General features: G+C 29.9%; 1 protein-coding gene across 1 annotated transcript in view; it reads left to right on the forward strand.

Annotated features, from left to right (window-relative positions):
- Positions 1-802: 802 nt before the first annotated feature.
- LOC132721249 (dachshund homolog 1-like) overlaps positions 803-21372 on the forward strand; it is a 42893-nt gene continuing 22323 nt past the window's right edge. Inside the window, exon 1 of the mRNA XM_060705527.1 lies at positions 803-1769. Within this exon, the coding sequence (XP_060561510.1) occupies positions 1228-1769 (542 nt within the window). The 5' untranslated portion in view covers positions 803-1227. The remainder of the gene's footprint in view (positions 1770-21372) is intronic.

Below are 21372 nucleotides of genomic sequence, written 5' to 3' on the forward strand. Positions count from 1 at the left end.
CTAAGAAAACGGTGCATTGAATAATTTCTATCGTGCTTAGAAATTAAAGAAATAGACACATTTCTTTAATTGAAAATGTGATGTCAGAAAGTCGCGTGGACTCAATATCTTAATTTAAATGATTTATCGCACCGAGCGAACTTTTTTTGTATCGATTCTGGTATAATTCTTCTATTCCATGCATTTTCATCAGTTAATATAAGTGTATTAAGACCGCTCAAAAAATAATTATAAGAAAATAAAAAAAACATTAAAGAAATAAATATAACAAAAATCAAATTTCTTTTTTTTCTTCATTTTTAAAACATTTAAAATCAAATCTAAACTTAAATATCGAAGAAAAAAATGTTTGTGAAAATTGTAATTAATTCTTTTTCAATTGATTATTTCTTTTACAATATACAATTATATACAACTTGACGGAATTCATTTTGAATTTAGTTTAGAAAACACACCTTTCAGTTTAAACGAAATAAAAGAACACATTTATTCATCGACTCTTTACTTTGCACCTTTTTTAAAAACTCTAAAAGATCAAATAGTTTAGAAATAGATAACAATACGAATTTTTCTCTTCTACCATATACTGCAAATATAAACTCTCTCTCGCTCTCTCTCGGCAAATATCACGTTCGAATACAGTTGAAATACGCCCATTTATTTATTGAGAGATTCAAATGAAGTCGAATAGTAAACGAGAATTTAATTTCGGCTCCGCCTCTTGACAAGATATCTTGACAAATAAAAGTTATTTACGCGCGTCAAATGAATCCGATACTCTCAAAATGGTCTAATAGTATAACAGTCCATGAAAAAAGTTTAGATTGTAGTAATCTCTATTCAAATTAATTTCTTCCAGGAGGTAGTGGTGATTTTTCAGTAAGCTTCAACTGCGCATGTGTAACAGAAAGATAGATTTTCTATTTATTCCATGTGCACAAGCTAACCGGAGTTAATCGTTAAATCATCATATGTACATTTAGTGTTAGCATTTAATATCAAGAGGAGCTGAACTGAATTTGAGAAGTGTTGTGTGAAATAGAAACTAACTTTTTTTTGAAGAAAAAAAAAAGAATTATTTCAAATGGTTATAGCTAAATAACTTGTGAACAGAGAAGTTGAAGTGCGCTTTATTCAAACATATGACAGTGGTTAAAATAGTTTTGTTTATTTATATTTATATTTATAAATAAGTTTGTTGAAATAGAACAATAACACGGACACTAAATGATGGATATAGCTTTAGCAAAAATGGAGCATCTCCATAATCAGGCACAGGCCATGATGGCTCAGAGCCGGGTCTCTCCATCTCTCAGCCATAGCAGTCCCGAGCCTCCGACCACACCCATCGTGTCCCGGGGACCAAGCTTAGCCAGTATGCACGGAAGCATGTTGAGTCATGGTCACGATATTCTGAGTAAACTTCATAAAGTATCGTACAGCTCCCCGCCACCGATCGCCTGCAGCCCGGAGAACAACGTGTGCAAGCTAATCAACTATCGCGGGGCAAAGATCGCCGCCTTTAACGTTGACGGACGGGAACTCATATGTCTGCCACAGGCTTTTGAATTATTTCTTAAACACTTGGTCGGAGGACTCCATACAGTGTATACAAAATTGAAAAGACTAGACATAACTCCAGTGGTGTGTAACGTTGAACAGGTTCGAGTCTTGAGAGGACTTGGGGCTATTCAACCCGGTGTAAATAGATGCAAGCTTATCTCGTGCAAAGAATTTGACGTGCTGTATGATGATTGCACAAATTCAAGGTAAGTTGAAAATCTAATCTAATTATTCCTAATTTGCGGTTGTCAGTTTAAGTGTCACAATGATTGATTTATAAATAACAAATTACCTTCACGGTTTGTCTAACCTGGATTTTTATTATCAATTTTAGATTATTGATTCAAAGTTAATTAGTATCATCTTTAACAAAAATAAAATGTACAGTATGATGATTATTTACTTTAGTATATAAACATGTTTTTTTTATATAACAGACGTGTTGTTGTAGTCAATTTATCCTTCACTGTGTACCAGTACATTTAATGCACTTTAGTAACTTGCAATATTGTTAACTTATCCTACTTTTTTATCAGTGTTCACCTTTATTGAAAATTGTTGAATTAATCATCATTTTTTTGTTTAAAAAATACGAAAGGGTCATGTGATATGAGGCTGTGGGCTTCATTGTTTTCTTATATTTGTAATGCACACCTGTGTATCTCATATATACGGAACTAATTTCCTCCTAAAGCAGATATCATAAAAAATGCAGAATTTTTGAATCACCTGCATTTATTCAAGGGCTTTATCATTTTTATATTTGAAATTCTTTTAGAATTCAATTCTTATAGTACTTCTAGAAAACTGTTTTATTACTTTTGTTAGAACACTTTAACTCAATAAACAGTGCGTGATGTCCACAGATTTTGCAGATAAGACAAAAACTGATTTTTGATAACGGTAATAACACAGCATTTAAAAGAATATAAATTTGAAGTGAGAGTGCCTGAGACGTACGTTTAAAACAATGCAATAGTTCTGAGGATATATTCAAATAACACGGGAATACAAAGAAGGTTTCGATGTTCATCTGGCAATCCAGTTCAGCATTGAAAACAAATTTGCAAAATGTACTTTTCTTTATTTTTTGCATAAAATTAGTTGTTGAAATGAATCCAACTAAACATTATCGATGTTCATACATTCTTTAATTTTTTAAACACATCATTTCAATCGCATTCACAAATAAATTTATAAGTGATTTCAAACAATGCTCAACTTCACATAATTATTACTTGACATCTACTATTTTCAAAGTCATCATCATCATCTTTAAATATATACTGTATATTACATCATCATCATCATCAGCGTCATCATCATCACTATTATTATTAACATCATCATTATCTTTAAATATATATTTTTCTTCAATATGAAATAGTAAAATGTATAGAATTTAAAAACTATTGATAAGAATATATGTGTTAAACCTTATCACTGTCAATTCTATTAGTAACGTCACAACTGGCATCGTCATTATCGTGATAATAAGTGTCATTAGCATTACATCATCACCATGATCGTTATCATCATCATTATCATCATCAATATCATCCAAGTTTATAAATAAATTGGCAGAATAACAATTATTGTGAAGATGAAAAAAATCAAATTGAAACTAAAAGCATAGTAGACAAAAAATCCAACAGTTACAGAGCTTTTTTGGACTAAAAACGAGCAATAATTGTTTATTTTCATAGACTACATGACAGACCAATGTGTTAAAAAAATGAAGAAAAAAATTACTACTCTCTTAAATACAATTAATCATTTAGGGGGGAAAGAAGAACATTTCGTTGGGTTGTTTCTTCATATATTAACTACAGATGCAAATGATTATATCCTCGCACCCAAAGAAATAATCTCTAATCCACGAATCTAATGTACATCAAAAAGAAGGAATACATTTGAAATAATTAATTTCTATTTCTTTCACAGACGTTCTTCTGGTTATGTACATTTGAAAACGAATGCCCTGATTAAATAATTAACGTAAATTCTCTTTAATTAACAGTTTAAGTGAAAACAAAATGATGTGTTTTTTTTCCAGAAAGAATCTCTTCCTGTCTTTTTAATGTATGACACATATATAATAATGATGGGAATGTTTCGGTGTATTTGTTGTGTACTAGCAGTAAACAAGATAAAAAAAAAAAATATCATTAAACGTGTTATGCATATTTGTTGGTTGAAACTGACACATTATCATTACCTGTAAGTAATAAAATACATTCTATCGGGTAGGAACATAGTATTTTATCATCATAAAGATATTCTATAATTAGTACTGTATTTAATATGAATAATTATCAACTGAAAATCTGATTTAAATTATTCTAAATTCAAATAGGTCTTGAAATAATATTCAAAGTTTCCATTGATTAATTATGATAGTTTTGTTTTACATGTATACATAGTCGTTGCTGGTGTGTAATCAGTGGTGCAAACTAACTGCTAACAAGTGAAATTAAACTATCTAAATAATTTAGTATTTAATATTGATAAAGCTTGAATGGGTAACCGTTTATTTGTGTATAATTCACACTTCTAAGTTTTCGCCAAAGTAGAAAAAACTAAAACATCATCTGATATAATAGATAATATGACGAAGAGAAAGCATCGTCCTCAGTTATACGTATCTTTACATGAATGGAGGCCGCTTGTGCCTTTACGGGTTGAGGCATCAGAACTGCAGCCACCTTTTAGCCTTACGTGATCACAAAAGGCAACTAAATGGGTTTAAATAACTGGAGTCTATGCATTTCTTAGCTCAAGCAGGTGAGGTGCTTTTGACCAGGGTGTTGCTTTAAATTTGTAACACCCAAGGGTAGCAAAAATAATCTTTCCTGTTTCGGCACAATTTGACCTAAACTATGTAAACCATAAAACCAAACAAACAAAAACATGAAATGAACCTTCCGCTTTGACATTGCATGAAGTTCGGTAAGAGTTCAATGTTTTTAGATAATATTCATGGTTTGCTATAAAATCCTCTTGATATAAATTTTGGTTTTTGGAGAAAAAGTCAACTTAAGATGATTGCATTTTCAGACTAACTCATATACATGTAGATTATTTTGCCCTTTTCATTCATGTACATATAAATTCAGAAAATATATTACTATACATCGTTTAAGTCAGCTTTACGTTTTAGGTTTTGATAAAACACTTCAGTTATAACTTTATAGTCTTTACCCAGGTTTTCATCAACTTATGTCTTAACAATTAAGCAAAGCTTGTTTTTGTTTTTTTTAATGAAAGTTCGATAACTCTGTGCTGCGATCGTTATAATGCATTCAGTTCTCTGCTCTTTGATTAAGTGCATTGTTAAAGCACTTGAGTGCATTGTTTAACAATAGTATTTTGATTTCGCATCTGTTATTCAGGGGAGTAAAATGTCTATCCGACCTCTTAAATTAAATGTTTTAATGTTTGTTAGAAACAAGATATTAATAATTTATTCGGTTATTTTGTCACGTGATGAGGCTCGTAATCTTATTTTCTAATAAATATTTATAAACTCCAGTTGAATAAAAGTGTACTGGTTTTTAATTGAAAGACTGACAATAGTTTTGTATACGAGTTTGAACTATTAAGATCTCTACTAATGCTGTATACATGTATACATGTATATATAATAACATCACATCACCTGTCATCTATGCACATACGATGACCCCAGTCTTTGATAAAATCCATTCAAGGCATTTATAAGACTACATTATTTCTCTCTTTTTTATTGTTATTATTATAATTGTTGTAATTATTATTATTATTATTATTATTATCATTATTATAATTATCATCATCATCATCATCATCATCATCATCATTATTATTATTATTATTATTATTATATATTATTATTATTATTATTATTATTATTATTATTCTCTAATTTATTATTTTACTCTCTGCTGCACTACTTTTTCCCCACTATTGTTATAATCTTTTTCCGTTGTGAAATTATTTATACTTTCTCTTGTTCTCTTTTGTTACTATTTATACTTTATAACTTATACTCTTTGTGGCAGTTATTTTATTCTCTAATGTTATTCCTCACACTCTCTTTTGTTATTATTATAAACGCTGTGTTGTTATTACCTTATTCTCTTAAGTTATCATTTACACTCTACGTTATTATTATATTATTCTCTTCTATATTATACTTCTTGTTGTTATTATTCATATTTTTTGCTGTTATTTTTCGAACTCTTTGTTGTTGTTGTTGTTGTTGTTGTTTTCATTGCTCTCTTCTATTATTTTTCATACTATGTTGTTATTATTCATATTCTCTACTGTTATTTTCATTCTCTCTGTTGTTATTATTCATTTTCTATATTGTTATTTTTATACACTTTGTTGTTGTTGTTATTATTTTTACACTCTGCTTTAATTATCCATACTCTTTCTTGTTATTATTATTCATACTGTCCACTATTATTATTCATATTTCCTGATATCATTATTCATACTATTTATTATAACTATGCCTTCTTTCTGTTTATTTACTGATAGTGTCTTATTCAATACACTCTTTATTATTGTTATTTTACCTTTAATACTCCATTTAATAAACAAAACGACCTTGACATTTTAACTGTATCACCATTGGCAACGGAAGCATTACCAATGGCACTATCAGACTAATGACCTTGACCGCGATGAACGTTTTATCTTCATTTACATTGAGATGATGTTCGTATATCAAATATGTTATACATTCCAATAAATACATCTGTTACAACAGTGCTATACAATGAACGTTGAAAAGGTTACAAATAAATGCCATCACGGTGTCACAGGGCGTCCTTTTTTCAGATACTTTAAATTACTTTCATAAATCACGTTTTCTTACATTTTTATTGGGTTTTAGCCTTGTTTGCATATCTCCATTCTTGAAGTTAAATTAATAAACTGCTTTTAAAATCTGACAAAGTCCGGAATATGAAATGATTTAAAGTGTTGTAATTTTGACATACCTTGAGATTTTGATGTACTTGTTAGAATTCCTCTTTCATTTACATATAGCAGTTTTATTTCTTATAACTTGTGATTTAAGGTTGTCCCAGATAAAATAATAGAACGTGCGTCATATCAAGTTTGGGTGTTTTTTGTTGTTGTATTTAACGGTTTTCTGCACTAAGATGATAATTCTATATGACTACTGTATATTCCAGCCTTTGGGCAGTGTTTGGAGCTTTCACCTCATGATGCACATGTTAGAACTAATATAGACACGAGGTACTAGCAAAATACTTCTTTTTTTTTCAGCAAAATCAACCTACCTATTAAGGTTGATATAATACTATGTTAAATACACTCAATTGTCTATGAATTGAAATATGTCAAATTGCAAAAGGCATCTGATTTGTTTAATCAACAATTCATTTAGGAAGATAGTCTACGTATGTACATGTCTGTATGTATGTATTTACTATTGTAAAGAAAATTTATGACACCATTAACAAATGATATATATAGATATACGTATATGTATGCATAAACGATTAACTGTAAATGTTTTAAAGTTTATGAATATTTTCTGATCTATAATTATAATATTGATTTGGCAAAATATTGTTTAATCATAAATAACATACAAAAGTACTTAAGATAATTTTAAATAGCATATAACCTAAGGAAGATTATAAATATCTTCATAATTATATTGTAAAGTTAGACGGTCTGAAAGATTATATGAAACTATCAGTATGGTTAAAAGATGCGTCTTTATGAATAACATATGTATGCATTAAATAATTAAAATCTATAAAAAAGGAGAAACAAAGAGATGTCGTTTCAAATTTTAACAAATGAAAACATGACAAACCATGTGAAACCGAATCTAACGGAATGGAACCAGGGATAATCAATAGAATAGATAAATATAACGTTAATTAATTAATGCTAAATATTGAGTGTTTACAAATATGTTAACAAATATATTTAGAGTTCTTTCTGAAAATTAAAACAATATGAAAATATTTAGAAGCTTTACAGCCTCGTGTTCGATACAGCTTTGATAATAATGAAATATTTACAAAGTAATACGTTTTGGTTATATAACTCAATTTTTAGGTTATATAGTTTAGTTCTTAATACTTATATAACTAAAGAACGGTTTCCTTACATCTGTTTGAAGAAACTTGAGGAGGACACATTTGAATGTAACAAGATATCCTATTTCTGAATGGACTTAATTATATCTTTATATGCAATGTTTTTTTTTCAAAAGGGTTAGTTTTTTCTGATGCTCAATCTACTGACAGTTAAATAACTATGTTATTTGATATTTTGAAAATTTGCAAATTTCTCAAATGAATACCACCCTAAAAATCGGTTTCAATCCGTTTATAACTAATTTCACTACAAATACTCGTTTGATAAGCTTCGTTACATAGTTGAAATAGGGGCAGAAATAAATAATACGTTTTGTTAAAGCAGTTTAGATTTAATTTACCAACTCGTAAACCATTTTGACAAATGTTATTTTATTTCTCATTAATATTCATTAGTAATTTATGTAAGGCAATCAAAAAAATACAATTCCGTTCAACACATTTATTAAATTTCGCCATCATAACAAAGAAATATATAATCAGGGACTTGAATCGTATATATTTTTATTACTTTTACACTTCACACTTTATTACAAATATGTTAATTTCCCAACATGGACAAAGGTTAGTTCTTTGTACACAACCATTCGTATTTAATTACATTGACTTTTAATTACAAAGTTCATACAAGTTTTATTTCGACTTTTATGGAACTTGACAACTAATTTCAAGCAATGATTGCTGTTCCAAAACCTTTTAATACAAAAAACACCATTGTTTTCTGTATATTTGTATAATTAACAAAACGCAACTCAAATACGACAAGGAATTCCCTTATCGGGATCAGTTGCCACAGCCAAAAGTAACGTGTTACATAATAAGGCAGAATGGCATTTATTTGAATAGGAGTACATTTGCAAAATAAATTGTTTAAAACATCAAAGAATTGCATGCATAAACCTGAAAAGCTCATGAAAATGAAAAATGAACTCATTATGTTAATAAATGGGGTTTTAAAGCGCAGAATACATTTTTTGTTGTCAACAAACTGGAAAACAAAGAAAGCTCAAAATTTTAACACATAATGAACATTAGTATTTTAAATATTTTGAAAATTTTATGAAAACAATAGAAATCTAATTAAAATGCAGACCGGAGGGACCACCGTTACACTGTCCACATTTTCAAACGCATTGTAATAAAATTTGTTTGCTTAGATATTGATTTTAAAAACAATAAATTTACTATTTTAGACGCTTTTATGATTTATTTTCACTCTCGGTTTCACGGGCCTTATACTGAGTTATCGGCTCGCCAATTAAATCTTTATCAAACAATAATTTTCAACCGTTTAGCGCCGTTTAAAAGAACCTTAACAATGAAATTAACTTGTGATATCGAGATATGGATTTGCTCTGTAAATCCGGGCTTTTCCGTGATCTCAGAGCATACGGCGCCAGAAAAGGAAATGGAAATTAACAAAGGAGACCGAGGATCTCCGGAAACAGCCACTTCTCGGACATGTGAAATTATAGTCTATTCCATTTTAATGTATTTTTCGTCACTCAGTTATCAAGTCATCTGGTAAGGAGACATGCTTTAAAGAAAAAAGAGCTAGAAACTATATATGTAAAGTTTGAAACAATACGGATAAAAATATCGGGAAAAAGAATGTTGTTATATGGACGCTACGCAACCCCGTAAGTGCATAGCAGCAACCTTTTGCAACTTCCACGCATGATTTTTGACATACAATTTGCTTTAAAGGGTAACATTTGCGGTCGAGAACAGAAACGTTGTTGACGTAACGTCTGTATATCGGCTGAATGCGATAACGTTAAGCAATAAGAGAGATTTTACCGCTGTCGACTTTTATTACAAGCAAGTGAGATTTGATAATTAATTTACATATGTTTATAAAAAGAGAAGTGACACAATAAAGACAATTAAGTTCAGTAATTAAAAAATTGATTTGAAGTTTGCTGACAAAAGTTGACATGCATAGATAATATTTAATCACTTAAGAGTTTTGTTTGTTAAGATTTGAAAAGTCCGACACCCTAACAGGAACATACAGTATTCCCTTTGTCAAGACAGAATGGCATAAATTACGATTTATTAACTTCATCTGTTAAGTAGAATGGCAAAGGTGAAGTGTTTTACTGTTTTTCCTTAACGTATATATGCTTATTTAATTTCATTATCATATCTCGTAACTTTAACCACAGCATAGTAATTGTGTTTTAACAAGTTGCGACGGTTGCTGAAAAAATATCAAAGAATAATATATACTTTTAATTTGAGCAGGACTTTCTGTTTACTATTTTGAAGAAACAAAAACACTTTAAAAGAATAACAAATTCAGTATCACAATTCAGAATCGTGTGATGACGTGTACTGATATTGAAGTAATTATAATTGTGCCAAAATTTCTGTATGGCAACATTATATCCTTACAAATTCCAATTTTAACAGTTTCACCACTGAGAATTATTTAAACTTCGGGGTTTTTATTATACCCGAAAAATACCTTCGGAGTGTATCATTGTCACACAAAACCATTAGGTTTATATCCTTCTGTAGATATCAGAGTAGATATTGTTGCAAACAAAAATCTATCAATTTACAAACGAATTGTCAGAAGTTTCAGTCAATTATCATAACAGATAAATATCCATTCATTTGAAATTGATGCCGTATTTCTTTTCTCCGTGATAAATGTATCTCTAGCATTTATAAACAACCTTAAGTGTGCAGTAGGCGGAGAGGTGATGTGAAATGACTTTATCCTGTATTACAGATTTGCCTTTGAAGAGCGTTAATTCATTATTATCAATACGGTTCTTCTTTGCGTCCCTGTCCTTGTTTACAAATAGATAACAAAATATTTCTTTACTTCCGCTAACTTTGAAGAAATTCATTTAATAAATATATATACAATATTTTTTGTATCATAAACGGAGAAAGAAATAATCATAGATATATGCATGTATATCAATGCGCGTCAAACTGATATTTATGATTTTTGCAGTATCGCTTTACTTATTAAGACGATATATCTTTACCTCTATAATAATAAGCCAAACAGAAGAAACCGAAGACAATACTATTAAACAGATAAAAGCTTCCGTGTTGATTGTACCATTGGGCATTCGGCGACGAGTTGTCGTAATCACAGTTTCTTCAGTTGCTTAGACCGACGTTTATCAGCATGTCCTAACGTCAAAGCGATTTTCATTTCAACAACGGATGGATGAGGGGTATGCTATCTGTTTAATTGAAACGGGTGTCATATTTCTTATCAGTAAAAGCAAATGTCATTGGATTGAGATGAAAATCTGTCTTATTTCACGAAAATAAGTATTAAACGCAATAAGATCGTAAATTATGTATGGCGTTAGATTAGGTACAATTCTTTTGTAAAAGAAATGTTATAAATTATACGAAAATTCAGAAATTTTCACATTGAAATGGTGCCGATTATTTTTCAATTTTGTGAAGCGGAGTTTATTTATGGTGATTGATCTGTGTTAATAAGCCACACCTTATCAATTTCATGTTGTATAATAATGCAAATTTAGCGTTAAATGTGTAATAAATTTCCATACAAGGTTGACTCCCTGCACAGCCGGTAATATTCAGAATATCTGTATTATTAATAATGTATCAGAAAAATATATGAGCTTTGTATATGATAATGCAGAATCAAAAAGAAATAATAATAACTCCATTTTTTACTTCAATTCAACTTAATCGAATTAGTATAAATGTTATAAAATTGAATTAGTCAATATCAAAAAAACACTTAAAAATCACAAAACAAATGTTTTATTGTTAAAGTATACATGACTTTCCAACATTTTCTTGCTTCTTTGATATGATGTTAATATGAATAAAAATGAATGTTAGCGCTTTGTTTGATCGTAATGAAATAGAATTATCGCTAATGGCGATTCATTTTCACTCGAAATGAAAGAACAATAGTTTTGTCTATTTAAAGCTATTTAACAATGTAAACAAAAATAAAAACTGCGGTCACATGATTGGGTTATGACTTATTCCTGTTTAAATCATCAAATAATCATCGCAGTTGTCGCCCTTGTTGGAGATGGATTGACTTAACTGTGAAAGCGCCATTGAAATATCAGTCTGGGAATAACGTGTTTTTTTCCAATACATCGAGCACTTTAGTTCAAAATGCAGCAATGCTTTTTCTTTGGAATAATTACTTTTAAATGAGACACGCTTCAATGCGCATGCGTGTATGACAACAGATTAACATACTGCGTGCATCTTTCCAGCTCCGTTTAATAGCAGCCTATTATTGATAGTAATGACAAAATGCGAAAAAATATAGTAATTATTAGGACCTATAGAAGGGCCTGAATAAATGAAAGAAATAAAAATGCAATAGAAAGTACGATAGTGATCTTAGACTGTAGACTGATAACCCAAACAGATATAAACCGGTTATATATCATTTTAATATGTTCTAGCATAGGAAATGACATTGTCGGCAAGAGCAGCAGAAAAGAAAATTGGTAACACTGAATAGTCAGTGAAAAAAAACACATCAGAATATTCAAATGAGCATTGGTAAATTTTGAAAATTTACACAATTTTGACAAATATTATTTGTCAGTCAAGTTATCTCTATTTATTAGTTTTCGCTTGACATGATGATATATTTGTATGCGACAATAGTCTCAGGCTGGGCCAGCGGTGATTCGCATGCATAAATAACAAGAAGCTGTCTCTAAAACTTTCACACTGATTTAAATGATAATTTACCGTGAAAAAGAATCAATTACGGGTATGGAGTGGTGCTCAATGTATCAATTCACTGACAATGCGTCAGCTAGACGGACTATTTCATCAATTTACTAAATTCTGGCACATAAATGGACCCGCTGATTAGGCATGGTTTCTTATGATAAACATCATTAAAATTCATTTGCGCACTTCATTTCCCTAACCCCTTGCGTGATTTGATACGGATAGTTTCATAACGATTGTCCGAAAACGGTGATTTGTTATAATTCAAAATGTAAAAATAAACCCATTAAATTCTTTTACGTGCGAGACCTGAAAAATGACAAGTCATTTCAAATCGACGGGGCTTCGCATTTATAGCCTTAATAGAATTAACGTGCATTTATTTTTACAAAAATTGTTTTGCCCCTGCTTTTCAGAACTTATGTTTTATTCAAATAATTTTAACTTGCGGCCCTGGATGTTTGATGGAAGCCAGCAAGATTTAACGTTTAAACCGGTATGTCATTGACTACATTCATAAATATAATATTTCAATATAAACTATTAAAACTACGTAACACACATATACATTATTGTTTGATATATTCTGCATTGAAAAGAATTGGTTTCCAGTTTCGCATGAAGACAAATGCCTTGAATCGTTTTATTACAAAATTGCGTTTTCATGGGCAATACATCTCGCTTGATCATATTCTTAATTCCGAAAAATAGTCTACTCCATAGAAATAATACTGAATAGAATATCAAAGAAATTCACCGCAATTTGATATGGCTGGAACACGTGCGGGTATTACTTAATCAATTAAATATATCATTCCCAAGGAATAATATTCCAGAAATTGATATCAATCATTTACTGTTTCTCTAAAGCTTCAACCCGTGCGTAAGCTTGCTCGAGCAATAAATTCAAATGATTCGAGAAAAACAATGCTCATAATATTGCATACAATAATGATAAAAATCAGATGTTCTTTGAAATTGGATGTCTGATTTAATAACGTTAATTGTTTAGTTATTGTACGGCCGACACGGCCCTTATCTGCAATCTTATGTTTGATATTTCTAAAATTAGAAGAATTCTATCAATTCGTGACGTAAAGCGCGTGCAGGGTGCCACTAAATAATGGCAATTAAATATACATATAAAATAATAAAAACATATCTTTCAAGTGCAAAAAAAATACAGATATGTTCTTCTTTTCTCAAAAAAGAAAAAAGAAATATTTTATACGAATGTCAGCCAGATGTTTATCAGTATAAGAATCAATGAATAAACTGTAAAATAATTTCCATGAAGATAATGTTTTAATGTGTTTGACAACCCTTCAAATAATGCATATAAAATTTTACATAGAATAACTTTTCTTTACTTGGACTTCTTTTGGTCCTTTTGAAAACAAATACGCATGTGCAAGAATTCCCATTGGTATATTATCAAAGCGTCATAATACAACATTTAATTAAAATTCATTCATGTATTTAAGGTACATAGATGTCAGTATTTCCATGAATTAATTAAATATCGTTACCTTTGTGCATTAACGAGTTAACTCCTATAAAATAATAAAGGGATTTAACTCGATATTGCACCAAGTTAACGATATATCTATATTGATGCTAGTACATGTTAATTAATTATTAAATTGAATCTGATTGGTCTATGGCATTTGGAAGAGGACCAGTCACGTGATTGCCTTCTTGCATCAGCGCATATTTTGGAAATGAAAAACAAAACAACAAACAAACAATATAATGATGCCCGGATGCAAAAAACATTTTTTCCTTGCAACAGGATTCTATAGGCAGTGTCTCTTAGTTTATTGTAAGGGTTTTAATGCTCATCTTTCCCCGTCACCTATCATAAGGCATCAATTAAAGACTATAAGGAGTTTTACAACGTGATTTGATGACAGTAAGCACTAATAAAGTTAAAAACCAGAAAGCAGGAAAGTGTTTTAAAATTAAGAAGTTCCATTAATGCATTTGATATAACTTTTTAAACGGATCTGTTTATAAAATGGTCATTCATTTCAACAACGCAACAACAACCTTTTGGTATTATATTATGGTTAAGCTGAATAAAATGACTTAAAAAAACAGGCCAATGTTTCAAAAACACATTATTTTATTTTCATTTTAATGTGAATTTCATGAAATGCAATGCGTTTATTTATTTTAATTGATCAGAAGAAAAGTTGTAAATGCATAACATAATTATAAGGTATTTTGACAGTTTTATAAGTTTCTCATTCGGAAGACATTGGCATTGATCCATGTAGATAACTTACAGGTAGGTTTTTTGTCGGGGCATTTTTTGTGTGCAAAAAATACATCATTTTTGTTTTTTGTCTACATATCGTATGAGATGTATTTGCAATAAAGTGTTTTATACATTTTGTAATTACAGGAAAACTATAATACTTTATATTTTCCTTTCAAAAATTTAAATTATTAAGATAAGGGACCGGTTCTTATCAACTTTAAGAAATAAAATGTTTCGTAAAATTCAAATTTCATCATCATTTACACGTGCAAAATTCATTCTGTTATAACAAGATCATTCCGATAAACGTTAAAAGAATAGTCAAAGGAAGAAGATTTCCATAATGTCTTCAGAGTTTCATTCACGGAACAAAATTTCTCATTGACGTGAAAACCGTGCAAAATTTATTCAAACATATCCCGTATCTATAAACTTTTCAACAAATACACCACGCACGTCTGGAATACACTGTTTTACGGTACAAAAACATGATTTCTACAGAATGATATACTTTCAAAGATTTCTAAGCATTTCAACTATGAGTGTAGCAACGTATAACAGGTTATTTTTATGGCTTTAACGGACATCAAATCTCATAGGTTCAGTGAAATCCTGGTGCAATGAAGGGGGTCTGGTTAACAAGTGCCATTGAAGACCAAGCCCAGAGTAGGAACATAAACATGCTAATGTTTCCATGATAACATACAAAACAATTCATTAAAACACTGAAAGCACGAAATTCACGTTCATGATTTATATTTTAAATGGACCTACGTCAGAAGTAACTTATACATACCTATAAAATGCCATCAAATTAATGGTTGCTACTCTGAGACGAACAAGGATATATTGCTTTTAATTGCAACATTTTAGAAATAAATCATATGCATGAATATAGAGAAAATCGTTATGTTTTTCATAGTCTGAGTATGTTTTAAAGGCAATCACGTACCTATCTATGATAATAGGGTATATGTAGATATGAAAGATTCATATTACGATAATGTTCAAACATTTTATTGTAACAGTTACGCAGAACCGGCCAAGAACACTCCTTTATTCGTAACCTTGAATCACTTCCAGTTAGGGCATTCTTTTAATTCTCACTTTTTAAAATTATTATCTTAAATATTTGGAGCCGCAGTACATAAAGAAATCCATTGTAAGGTTATGTTTCGTTAGGTCAATGGTCAAAATAACATCTGTATTCGGGTCACCTTGTGCAATTCTATCTGATAAGACACTAAATAATAGGTTCATTATTTATTATTTTGATATTAAAATACGTTACATTCAGTGAACAATTTCAAACTCAAAGCATCACAAGTCCCTAACAAAACAACAACAAATAAACAACAAAAGCTACCAAAAAACAGTATATCTTGTTTTTCCTTTAGAGAAAAAGGAACACAATGTTTGCTTTTAATACTTTTGAGGAAAAATATAATTGATGGAAATGTCTTCGTTTAAAACAATTCTAAAGTTGTGCCTCTATATTTTCCGAAGACATTCTAAAAAATGTTCCGATGTTAATAACAAGATTTTGCTGCTCACAGTTGTTTTAACAAGTAACAGATCCCGCTTGATTCACCAAACAACAGACACCTGGCGCGTTTTATGCGTGCAAACTAACAAATTATGTTTAGAACCTATCTTCTTTTTCTTTGCTCGTTAATCAAAACAGATTATCTTTTCTTAATATTATTACAATCTCATCACGCGAAAGCTCCAAATTATCTCGATATGTTTAGATGACAAAATTTGTCTGAATTACAGCCAACATGCAGTTTGTTTGAACAGAACGAATTCCTGGAAAACTAGGCAGTAATTTACAACACAAGTCTCTAAAATATCAGTTATATATCAGATGACGAGTTGTTATGTAATTTATTGGCATTTTTGTAGAAGAAAAACTGAAATAGCTTTGTAATGCGATATTGTCCGAATCACGATGTGTGTGCGCATGCGTAAGTTTAACGCATGCGTCCTTTGACCTTGGTGAATCGGAACAAATACTCCCAAAACCCGCAGCATACCTCTCTTGTAATATGATGCTATATATGAATGAAACAGACAGGCCTTTTTCTGATAATGTTTCTCTCGCTTAAAAAGATAAAATTCGATAATATCCAGCGTTAAAAATAATTTGCATACGATATTTTCACACACCGATGCTAGTGTTTTTTTACGGTGGTGTTCGGTGCTAACACCGCACTCGTCTTAAAATGATTTCAGTCGGAACGCGAGGTCGGGTATCAAGTTTAACTTCAAAAAGAAACAAAATACAAAACGAATTTTGTCAGTTTCATTTGACATTACTGCACGGGTTAACCCTTAAAGAAATAAGATATTAGAGAATTAGAGATAAGTTTTATTGTGGCATCCACTGAATAGTTTTATACTATCGTTTTACAATTTTAATTCATTTACAAGTACGATGCAGTAAATAAAAAGCGTCAGGTGAATGTATCCGGCAAATGTATGATTTTCATTTTCAAATAGGAAAAACGGAAAATATCGTTTTACATGTATCATAGAGGCAACAATTGTTGTGTTTGCGATGTTTAAATCAACATTACGTCTTTTATTATACACAGTTTTTGGTTAGCATTAATAAAATAAGGGCATTTACTGCACCCCTTGTTATCCCTGCTCATGTTAAAAAGGCATTATAATTTAGAATATATTCATTAAAGGAAACAAAGGTAAAAGGTGAATTTTCTAATCAGCAATACAGCATAGAAGGCATAAAAGAATGTTTAGAGATATACTATGCTCATTTTTATGTAAAATATTTTTATTGCAAAAATTTCTTGAGATCTATAAAATTCTAACGAATATGTCTTATTTAAATAAAAAAACTTACAAACTAAGTATGGGAATCTGCGTTCCTTATTACGGGTAAAGTAAAGCTGGCCCTTTCATAAAAAATATATATTCATAGTGTGTCCACTTAAAGTGTATAGGATTTAAAGCATAAAATATCTACTTCGTGTGAAGTCAAATCATTACAAAGAGACTGTGTAGCAATTATCAATATTTTCAACTATCAAATTTGAGCAAAGTATATCTTTAAAGTGTAAAAAATATGTCTTATGTTTTAAGAATATCGTAATAAATTGATTAGTTCTTATTTGAAATTATTTTACTTATTCACATATTCCAAACAAAAAGGCTAAATTACAGTGATAATGGGCAAAAGGTCGTGCTCAATTTGATCTAAATTGTACCACAAAAGGAATGTACAAATTGATGTTTGATGAAATATACAGGATACACGGAAATAAACAGACAAACAATCTCTTCTCACCATATCTATAAAGATTAGATTTTCTTTAATTGCAATGATTGTTTGATTCGCAATTTTTGTATAGGTAGAACACACTGTCCTGTCACATCCACTTCTATAGTTCGTGCGTAAGGATGTTTCGCAAAGAGGAATAACACATTCAAAAGTTTATTGTTTTCTTCTTCTTCTTTTTTTCGAAAGATCAAGAAAAGATATAACAAAGTTAGAGAACCCCATGCAGTTCCTTCCAGAAATATTTTAAATGTATAATAAAATAACATTCTTATATATAAAAAAGACAATAATGCAATATTAATGTGTAAAATTACTGTAGAGTTATGTGCCCCTTTAAAGTCCTTTACAATATGGAATATAATTCAATTTATTGTCTCGATACGCACCTGTTTAGATATTTATTTGTCTGCTAGTTTTATATATTGATGCTATCCCACCGTTTCAATATCAATTTATATCGCTGAAAAATATTTATGATTGCTAGTTTACCGCACGACAAAACAATTGTAATCAATGAAAATAATACAGACAGTGTCTGAATTACTCATGATGTATCTTCGTAGATTGTATATTGACACTAAAAGCGTTATATGAACATAGTTGGGCAATAAATAATATCTTCATAGCTCCGATGGCTTATCTTTGTACTTGCTTAAAACACAATAAGCGACGCCGTATGACGATTGATAAAAGTTTTGTGAGGATCTCCACAAATCTTAAAATAGATAATTACCATGCGTTTATTGCAAAAGAGGCCCGTCTTCTTAGTATTAGAAATATTTTATAGTTTTTCCCCTTTTCTTCTTTTATATGTAGATGACACTATTTTAAATAGCTATATTATTTTAATGTAAGAACATAATTTTCCTATGAAATAGTTAGTATGGAGTCTAAATAAAGAAGAGCCTTCTTTTAAGATATTATGAGATATTAATACTAATTAATAATGTTAAATTTTTATCTTTGATTGTCACACATATATATTATAATGATTTAAATGAAATATATGTACTTACACACTATCACTATTATACATTCCTTTCTATATAAAAACAAATATTTGTAATGTTATTCGCAATGGAACTACATTATCTATCAGAAACACTTCGTTTATGTAGAGATGAGAGAAAGTATATTTTAAAGATCCTGTAACACATTTTTTTATGTTTTTATATCATAAATATAATGCTCAAATGAAGATTATTTATTTCTATTATAAGTTCCAAAAAGCATTATTTGTAAAGATATTACGGAAATTTACATTTCATGTTAATAAAGGGAGGTAATTAGAAATTTATTTTCTATAAAGTCCAAGTCAAATTAACTTTTCAATAAAAAATAAATGCATATATTTTAATGATTACATATAATGTTGACAAATATTTGCAGTACATATTTTACATATTCTTCGATGTTTGAAAATAGTTTTAGAAGCATAATTTTATAAATATAGATTTGTATAAAATTTCACTTAAGTGTGGTAACAACCTTAATTACAACATACAGGATCTATAAAGAAATAAAGGACAGAACATTAAATTGTTTAACACCCTTTAACACAATACGAGTACTGAATGTTCTACAATAATCTTGAAACGAAGGTCAGTATTCAAATCAGCTTTATGATAATATAAGAAATAGTCCTAATATAAGAAATAGTCCTAATATAAGAAGTAGTCCTAGTATAAGAAATAGTCCTAATATCAGAAATACTCAACAGCTCTTTTCGCAGATAATGTACATACATATGTATAATTTAAGTCTGTATGTAGTGGCAGTGGCCGCATGGTCTAGTGGTTAACGCGTCTGACAATGATTTATAGCCGCATGGGTTCAAATCCCGTCGGAGGCAAGGCGTTGTTTCCTTGATCAAGAAACACTCAGTACAAGTTGGTTCCAGGCACGAATTCTAAAGTGTGTCTATAAGCTAATAGCTTCCATCACAATCAAACTAAAATAAATTCTGTAGTAACCTTATTGTAAGTACCGGTGATTGTTAGACGGGCCTCACCATGATTCAGGTCTGCTTCCCTTCTTTATAATCTAAAAACCACTAGCGTCCCTAAAAACCAAAACTATTTAATAAAGATGTACTTAAATTCTTCTTGTTGTCTAATTTCATTGGATTTATTACACTTTGTTTGTATATAATATTAGAAATCATTCTACCCGTCAAATAACCAGATAAATGGATTTCTCATATCTATAAGATTACAACTGGACGCTAGATAGATTAGAGTTTAACTCTTTTCTCGCAATCTATTTGATATTTGATTTATACACAAGTCAAAGATAAAAGAAAACAGCAAAAATAATGGATAACTCTGGAATTTGACATTTGTTTAAATTATAGAAAATGAAAAATGTGATTCTTTCATTTGACTGTCCCGCCTTCTTATATATTTAAAATCCCGCACTTTATGATTCACTAGTAAATAATTGTTTTGGGGAAGTTTACACTTCACTTGAAACTTCCGTATTTTTAATGTACACGTTTTTATTGCGACGCATTTCGTGCACGCGTGCTGATTGCACGTGTTTAATGGTCTTATATCCACCATTAACATTTAGTATAATTTTTTAAGATATTTTAAGTGTTTCCAATAAATAAAATATGTTTTCTTGTTTGGCAGTACCAGTTGTTGTTTTTGTTTGTGTAATTTAAAATATTTTCGTTAATTTGATCGAAATTGAAAAAAAATGTAATTTAAAGTGTATATGGTAAGTTAATCCTTATCGTATCCACTTAACGAATTAAGGCGATTATATCATCACAAAGTTTCAAGTAGTAATTTCATTAAATACTTCAACTATATTAAGAACCTTTCTTGGACAAATACGCACTTAATACTCAATAACATTATAAAGATCAATCAGCCCCGTTCTACAAACTTCCGAGGAGATATTTCTTTTTTTCATTTTCAGTAATAAACGATAAATCGTATCAAAAGGCCCTCAAAAATTAAGCGGGAACTCAATTACACCCCAGTTGTCGCAATATAGTACTAGGCTATCGCATAACTCTAATTCCTCGATTAAACTATACTCACATGTTGTTAGGGTCCCGACTGTTTAATTTAGTAATTGAAACTATTTTAGATAATACTGGATGGTTTAAATTGACTCAACAATTGTTTGGGTATTACAACAACCGGTGAAAGAATTTAGATAACATTTATTTGAGCTCCCGAACACGTTATCACGCAAAATAAAGGTAGTTATGCTATTATTTAGCCAAAACTTAATCAATTAAACTTATCCGCTGAAAGTAAATTATTACAAAAATTGTAAGGTCTCTAAACAAAGTTACTAGGGTAATAGTTGAGTTATAAAGTTTTGAAATTGGTAATGTTCAAACTAGCAAACAGGGAAACAGAGTTCGTACATAGTTCAAAGAA

This window comes from Ruditapes philippinarum, unplaced genomic scaffold (assembly GCF_026571515.1).
Source record: "Ruditapes philippinarum isolate M1 unplaced genomic scaffold, ASM2657151v2 ctg1636_1_1_1_1, whole genome shotgun sequence".
Taxonomy (NCBI): Eukaryota; Metazoa; Mollusca; class Bivalvia; order Venerida; family Veneridae; genus Ruditapes; species Ruditapes philippinarum.